The following is an 8768-nucleotide window of genomic DNA, read 5'->3' on the forward strand; positions in this document are numbered from 1 at the left end:
AAAAAAAAAAAAAAAAAAAAGGGACAGAGAGAGAGAATCTGGAAACCATCCCAGACTATACATCTGTCCCTCCAGCAAACTTCAGAAGATGAAGATTAGGGAGGCATAAAGATCGCTAAATTAGATTAGATTAGATTTTTTTCACCGTGGGTAGCCTCCATGCCAATTCTTTATGTGAAAAATGTGTGCAGCTCCCCTCACCACAGAATTTACACACGCACACAAACATTCACTGTATACCAGTGTGTGTATATATACACATATGCATCTATATGCATATGTATGTGTATACATACATACTCATACACACATATATACATATCTTTCCCCATGATACTAAAATGCCAGTGCCTCATCATGGGCTTGTGAGGATTAATTAATAATTAATTTGGTAAATCACTTTCACATCACCAGAAACACATTTTTGGCCAGCCTTAGAACCATAGAAAATAAGGGTTGAAAGGGACCTCAGGAGGTCATCTAGTCCAACCCCCTGCTCCTGACACTGCCTGTGCTTGTGTGGGTAGCCAACATACTAGCTGAACCAGAGAGGTCCATCAGTCTGTGTGCCACTGTGGATGTAATAGCATCAGAGACTACAGATCAGCTTAGAAAGGTAGTGTGGATTAGTAATGAGGAGGGCTATGGGAGTCATGGCATATCAGTAGACTGTTTGGTTCTCCTAGTCATTCACAAAGTAACTTTGGACAAGTCAGAACTCTTTAGTTTCCTCACTTGTAAATTGGGAATAATAACAACCCGCAGCGCCAGGGTGAAGTCAGGTCTATATTTTGCCACTCCGAAGTATATAAACATGAAGTAGCTGTTTGCTGTCTTGGGATCGGCAGTGCACAGCATGCTTCCATCGTACTCCAATGCTAGAGACTGGCAGAGGGCCAGGCACGTTGCACCTCCTACATTATTCACATTTCCAGCATGCTGGCTATGCCTGTCCAAAGATGCCACAGTGGGGCTCAGCTCATTGTCAGGTAAAAGAAGGAGCAGCATTGTGGAGGGCCTTGAGCAATCTAGAATTAAGAAATACCTGCTGAGTCACTCACACCACTAATTATTACTTATTTACTAGTTGCACGGTAGCAATCCCACTCGTTTGGACTGTGTCTAGTTTTAATATGCTAGACAATGGGGCTCCAATGGTTCTTCTTGAGAAGTCATACCCCAAACTAACACACCCCCTCATCTGGCAGTGTCCCTCGATCCCAACCCATCAGTGTTTTTATTCTTAATTAACAGGCTTCTTATTGAACATCCTGTGTAAATCATGATTATTGATTTACAGTGACTGTCACCTCCTACTTTTCTGTGGCTTCATTGTTCATTCTTTTCTTATCCTCTGACAGGATGAAATTATGGCTCTGATTTAACACATATTGAGCAACACTTCATTACAGTTTTCCCCCATACCTCCCCCTCTTCTCTTTTTTGGTATCCTGTTTATGTTGTTTTACCTAGAGGTTCAGAGCTCTTCCTGCCTTTCCTCTCTATTCCCCCACCCCCCCCAACAGGATTTTGGAGTTTCATAAACACCTGGCATTTCATTATTTTGGTAATAGATCTTTAACCTTTCCCTTGAATACTTAATTTGTTCGTTGGTTCTTGACCTGCAGACATAGAACTTGTTTTAATGAAAACCTGAGTTTAGTGAAAAGTCTAGTTAGGTAGGAGACATCATTTTATTGTTAAATGTGGCTTCATTTTTTATCACATTTTAATCCATAGCTCTGATGGCCTATTAATCATTGATCCAAATTTTTAGCACTTCAGCAGCATAGAGGCCCCAATTCACAAGCAATTATTTCAAGTTAAACTTAAATTGTTTCTTTGAATTCAAGACAAAATTATGAGCCACAGAAATTAAGCATTTGAGAAATGTGTGTCCAGTTATGTTTTCTGATAACATGCACTGCTTTGATTCAGTTTACAAACAGCATATACATTGCAACCTTCACCTTCTCGGTGAAGTGGAAGTTGTTTGAAAATACTGTATGTATTCTTTCAGCAATTTTTAAAATGATTTTTGATCCTTGACTAAAGCATTACAAAAATTTGCTTTGCTGAAGATGCAATGAATAAATGGTGCAGTGCACTTGAGATACAAAGGGTCTTTGGAAAAGAAAGAAGATGTCCCTTTATGTTAATAACCTGATTTTGACAGCTGGAATTGAGCAATGGGGAAAAAATAGGCATAAGATGGAAAATAACCATAGATTTGAAAGTGCCATCAGGTTAGGTCAGTGCCTTTTGTCCTTTGTTAATGATGTGTTTAGATAGCTCCCTCATTACAAATAATTCACATGTCAGCTCTTTCACAGTTAAAACATTGCACCTGTCTCTGAAAAGAAAGTGGCTTCAAAGCCTGCCTTCCCTCATTAATCAACATATGAGAAAGCACTAGTGGTAAAGCTAGGCTTGACCATGTGTTAGAGTGCAACCTCCAAATAAAAGCAGACTGGAAAAAAGGAAAACAAGGACTATTTTGTGAGAATTCCTATTGGTTTTCGTTACCAAGTGTGTTCTTCAACATCCAATTGCAAATAAAGATTGTTTTTATTACATGCCATTTCATTACTGTTACACTGGAAAATTAGTCTGAGTAACTCAAAAACTTGAGATCCCTTTTTTTAACCGTCTATTTCTAAATGTACTAAAATGCTAAAGTAAAAACTGGAGGAAATGCTGGGGACATAATGACATTCTGGAGAGACATGAGTCTCACAGTACAGTGAAGGAGAACCTAACTTTCCATTAGAAGGCTAATTTTAAATCCTCAGCACAACCTTATTCAGCTCAAAGCAATTTTTCTGTGTGCTATATTCTAGATATACATTCTAGATATATTCTAGGAAATATATCTTTTTAGGAAATAATGATTTTCCAAATTTTAAAAATAATAATCTCATTTAAAGACTTCAAGGAATTGGGGGTTTTTTAAAAGGTAGGAAAAAAAATTCCAGTAAGTAGCATAATGAAAGAATAATTTGGCATAGTGCTGAAAAGGTTAAAATTTATAAGCAGTAAGATAACATCAAGTTTCCCCAAGAGAGCACAACAGGCCACTAATTTATAAATATATGGTGGGAAGCAAATTGGCTGCATCTTCAATTGAGCTCAAAGGAAAGTGGCTGGCTGGCTACCTGATATTACAATTTATTCATCTGTGCTGTGCAATGTCTGTTTCAGTGTGGCCCATGGTTTCTTGGGTCCTTTTTATCAAAAACTCTTCTTGGGACTTCCCTTCTTAAACTACTTACCTTAGACATGATAGAGTTTTATTAAACCTGCCCGCCATAAGGCATACAGACTACATTCACAAGGGGGGCATAAGCTTCATGTTGCAATGCCTAAATCTTGGGCGCGCTGCCACTGGATGAGATTCACAGCACAAAGATAGGTGCCTGGCTCTCTACGGCCATGGTAAAATTAAGCACCTAACAATGATTTTTTATAAAATCCAGCCTGTTGACTGAGAGATGCTTAAGCTAGCCAAGCAGAAATCCTGAAGAGACTGCTGCACCCGTAACCCTGTGTCAGAATGGGGGTGGGTAGAAATATGTCATTGGGAATCACAATTATGAACCCTCTCCCAGAGTTAGGTGCTTAAGCCAAGCAAAAAAAGTGTCAAGAATATGCCTTAGGAGCTAGAGTCCTCACTTGGGATGTGGGAAACCCAGTTTAAATACCTGCTTGGGCTTGGAGGGCTTGAATCTGCATCTTGTACTTTTCAAGGGAGTGTCCTACCCTCAGGCTGTTGGATATTTTAGGGTAAGCTCTCTCAGTTGTTCCTTTTGAAACTGTTACACTTCCCATAAATAGTAATTTATTGAGATTGGAAACAAGTGCACATCCCAGGGAACTCCCCTAATTAGTGGGATACAGAGCCAATCTCTACCTTTCTTCCCTCTCCCTTATCCCAAGGCTTAGGTGTTTTTGCCTAGTGGCAAAAATTTAGGCAGCTCAAGAACTTCACCGTTGGAAGTTGCAACACTGAGAAAAATTACATGTTTTCAGGGTTAGGCAGAGATTTTGAGGATTTTAATTTTAAATGTAGATGTATAAAATGGCAGTTAGCTGCCTGAGTACGCCTTGTGGATCTAGCTCGTGATCATCACCAAAATGTCCTGCTTAAATTATATTTCTTTCTCACTCTGCTCTCATTTGACTCTTAGGTTATTCCTTCAGTCATCCCCACAAAAAGGTCTTGTCTAAAAACTTGCAACCAAAGAAAATAGGTTCTTTCTACACAAAAAAGTATCAGTCCAGAAAACCAATGGAAACCTATGCCTTACTCACTAACCCACTACCAAAAATGTCAGTGACGTCACTGTATTATATAAAGTCCACTCCTTCAATTCTGACCAAATGGACCATGGGGAAAAAGCGCCTGCTTATCCCTGACATGGTGACTGGTTAAATATTGGGTATTCCAGCAGGGTTCAGCACCTTACCCTGATGAAGACTCTGTAATGTGCCCTAGCTATTAAGAAAGTTCACTTTCATTCCTAACACCATGTTCATGGAAGAAGAAAAGGAAGAGTTAAAGCACGATCAATGTATACTCTGTCATTTCAGAACATATGGCTTGCTACGTTCCCTGGAAGGGCACATGACAGATCGGCAAACCAATGGTCAAAGGAGACTGTGGGTCAGGGCCAGCCTGAAGCAGGAGGTCTAATATTTCTAAAAGTCATAGGGAGCCAATGCTAATGGCTTTGTAGGGAACCCTGGGTGTGCTTTTTCCGGTCCTGACACTTATTATGTACATAACATAACACACTGGAATTTAAAAAGAAATAAACATCTGAGCCAAAGCTGCAGGAAACGTCAGCGCATTAAGCTTTATGGACAAATGACGTACATGCTTTTTTCTTTATTAATTCAATTCATAGAAAAGCTCTCCCACAAGTAGGTGACTAGCTTCCAAATACGGGAATAAACATGCTCAATTACGTGAGCAAGACAAAATACAAAAGCACTAGATAACTGACTTATGACCTTAAAACAGCTCCGTACTGCAGGGAAACATATTCCCAGTACCAGCAGAATGACCTGGTGACAGCTCCTCTCCCCCAGGAGATCCTGTCCCCCTCCCACAGGCTGTTCTGACTGGAAGTAGGACTCCGAACCATGACCTTAAAGGTGAAATGCAGGAGACATCCTGCTGGGCCTAATGCTTCCCATCTAGTCTGGATTTTGCCCTTTCCCTCCCCTCAGGAAACTGTATTGCATGTCACGGACAATGCGTAACCCTCTATTTGTACAAGGAGGATCTGCTGAAACATAACCGCTACAGCACTGGAACTAAAAGTCCATAACTTAAGTTCCAGGTGCACTGAGTCATTTGCAAAGCCTGGTATCGTCATCACAATAAGTTATACCTTTAAGGCATGGACTAAAATAATGGTTAGTGTTATCTGAGGAATCTGATGCAGGAAGGAGAGAAAAATGTATAATTGTAATGGAAAAAAAATTGCGGTAAGGGATTAGCTAAGCAAAGATCAAACTACTTGTTAAATATGACTACTCAATTTCTCTTGTATGTGGTATTTTGGTCAAACTAAAGGATGTTGAAACAAACCTCATTTTGATATTTGGGTTTTCTATAGAGGCCTCTGTTTTGTATAATACTACATAAAATATATGATAAATATATGTACATGATATATATTGCATTAGGTTGGAGATTAGGAGGAACCTTCTGACTATGAGGGTGGTCAAACATTGGAATGGGCTACCTAGACAAACTGGAATCTCCATCCTTGGAAGTTGTCCAAAACATATTAAACATAGGATGATTTACTCAGGGATGCTCCTGTCATCAGCAGGGGCCTGGACTACATGAGGTCCCTTCCAGCCTACTTTCCTATAATCCTCTGGTCTATCTGTATGTATGTATATATAATAGTAGTTAACAAGGTTGAAGGCAACTTTTCAAATGTGGGTGAAGGCGTAACAGGGCAGGTTGGTGCCTGAAGAAGCAGCAGCTTCTGGGAGCCAGTGCTGGCAATGTGGCCAGCTGGCAGGAACAGCAGCTGTTACTTTTCTTCCCCTCACTCCCGCCAAGTTGTTACCCAGGGCTGCTATTGAACATGGGCATCTAGAGATCCCATAAATAAAGAAATAAATAAGAAATGGCCAGATGTGCCAAATATTGTATTTCCTTTAAGAACGTTGGTTAGGGGTATAGTTGTGAAAGGTTTTTTTTTTTTTTTTTAAATAACAATTCTGGCTCACATTCGCCTCCACTTAAATTTTCAATATAGAAAAACTTAATCATCTGCTTAAATCCCTTTGAAACGATAGTACTTAAGCACATGGTTAAAGCTAAGTATCTGCTTAACAGTTTGCATGTACTGAGGCGACTAGCATATATTGAAGCATGTTCCTGAAGTGCTCCCTGTAAAGCATCCAGTCTGTGGTATCGGAGAGCTGAACAAGTAGGGCAAGAATTACCAAGTGTGCTGTGGTGATGCACACAGATCTTCAACGCTCTGTATAAACCACAGACCATTCAACATGGGCACTTTGGGATCATTCTCCAGAGATTTCAGCAAGCTTGCAGACCAGAATACCACAATCATTTTCAAGTATTTGATAATGAGGGATATCAAAGATGGTGTTTTAAACCAGCAGGCAGTTGTCTATGGCATGAAGCCTGAGGAGAGAGAAGTGCTAGATCTAGAATTACTCAAATTAAACATTCATTCTCAGTGGTGAACTCCACTGCACTAAAATAATACTGGAATAAACAGAGGTGGGTCCAACAAAAGTACCCCATGCCAGGCTACATCCTGAACCACTTGCATAGAAAGACAGGTTTTCTGGCTCCTGTAATGATCTTTAATGATCAGATGAGCTGATCCTTTTCCCTTCCCTTTCCCTGCCACTGCAATTCTGATTGCTACAGAGGCTGGATATAAAGGCTGGAAAAGGGAAATGACTTTTAAAGAGAAAAGCTGTGAAGACTCCTGGTGTCTGAATGAACCCAACCTGTTGACTTTCAGGGCAAAAGGTATGCACGCACGTGCACACAACACACCCCTTTCCTTCTTTTTATTTGCTGTGAGAGGACTCGTTTTGAGTCCTCTCAACTTAAAGAACTGAAGGTAGAAACATGAGCTTTTCAGACCGGGGACCGTACTCCCACAGGAGCTACACACCACTGTGAACCTCATCACCATCACACTAACCACAACTTGCACTGCTTTGACCTGCCTTCTCTAATACACACAGAGCAGCATGGCCATACGAAACTCTTCCCCCCCACCCCCAGTTTCAATGCAAAATCCTTCCACTATCACATGCAATTCCCCACATGCAATTTCTCTTCCCTGGTGAGAGGTAGAGAGAAAGAACAACCCGTGAATGCTGGAGGTACCTTATTTACTCAAATTTAAGATGACCCTGAATATAAGACAACCCCCCAATAATTAGATTCTATGCTTGGAAAATTTATAAATGTGTTCCAATTTTCCATGTATAGAATCTAATTATCATGGGGCCATCTTTAATCCACGTGCCCCCCCCCCCACTGCTGCAGTGGGGCAGGGAATGGGGGCAGCAGGTGGTGTGGGGAAGTCAAGTAGCTTGAGCCCTGCTTGGGCCTAGCCCCCTGCCATTTCTGCTCCCTGTCTGCCCCCCTGCAGGCTCAGGTCCCCCCTTCCCCCTCTGCTCCTCTTCCTGCCTCTCCCCCATGCCTCTGCTTGCCTTTCCCTCCCCTAGCCTCTGCCCCACTTCCCCACCATTACGTCTTTTCTCAATGCCAGAGGTCCCACCCCTGTTCTAGCCTGGGGCACTGAACACAGCCCCAGCCCAGCCCCTGTAGCAGCCATGCACTGCATGCCACCGCTACAGGCTGGGCTCATTGCCCCAGGCTACAGCATACACGGAGCCTGCCGGCATGAAGCAAAGGTAAGGGGAAGGGGAAGATGTGGAGAAGAGGCCAAAGAGAGGAGATGGAAGTGCAGAAAGGCAAGGCAGCAGCTCTGGCCCCGACCTTGACCCTGGGTAGGGGCTGGAGCCTGCCCTCTCCCTCCCCCTTCATCCCCATTGGCAATTCTAAGATGGGGGGCTTCCCCCCAAATTAAATGGAAGGAGAACCTTGTCCTAGAATCAATGACATTTGGTAAGTCAAAATGTTTAACATGCTGCTGGAAGGTCCTCAGATGCCTCCGATTCTATGGTGAACAGAAGATCAGGGAAAAAATATAAACCCAGAAGATTCTCAATATGGTTTTTGCTGTTGAGCTGTTCCAAGAGTTAAGTTTTGAGCAAAAAGGTGTTACCAGAGAAGTCTGGCGTAAAAAAAAAAAAGTCTCCCCAGGAGTAGTTTTAGAGCACTCCTCTTTAATGGAATAAGTATATAAATCAAAATAAATAAATAAAATAAATCTGCCTGTGGCAGACTGTAAATGGCCTCTCTCTTCCCCTCTCCATGGCGCAAATGGTGATACCAGAATGCTATGTGATACCTAAGTTGAGGCAAGGAAAAGTAAAAACATCTACTAATCCCAATAACTCCTGCCCTTGAATACTAGGCTGAATTCTCCATAGAGGAAACTTGCCTTGATGACTATAACTTACCTCTTCTCGATGTTCTTCTCCAGAGCGTTGAATATACCACCTAATAGAGGCTTGCTGGGACTTAGGAATACATTCCAGAAAAGTTGAATTAAATTCAATGCCAAAAACCACCTTTTCATCAGCAGTTTCATGACTAATGCCTGGAAAGCAAACATGGTACAGAAGAT

The 8768-nt window shown here is 41.6% G+C and overlaps 1 protein-coding gene across 1 annotated transcript in view; it reads right to left on the reverse strand.

The window, feature by feature from the left end:
- The window catches only part of SEMA3D (semaphorin 3D), a 245719-nt gene that overhangs the window by 3132 nt on the left and 233819 nt on the right, over positions 1–8768 (reverse strand). The window contains exon 19 of the mRNA XM_019509509.1: positions 8602–8666. Coding sequence (XP_019365054.1) covers positions 8602–8666 — 65 coding nt within the window. The remainder of the gene's footprint in view (positions 1–8601; positions 8667–8768) is intronic.

The sequence above is a fragment of the Gavialis gangeticus genome, unplaced genomic scaffold (genome assembly GCF_001723915.1).
Source record: "Gavialis gangeticus isolate Ggan-Ray unplaced genomic scaffold, GavGan_comp1, whole genome shotgun sequence".
NCBI lineage: Eukaryota > Metazoa > Chordata > Crocodylia > Gavialidae > Gavialis > Gavialis gangeticus.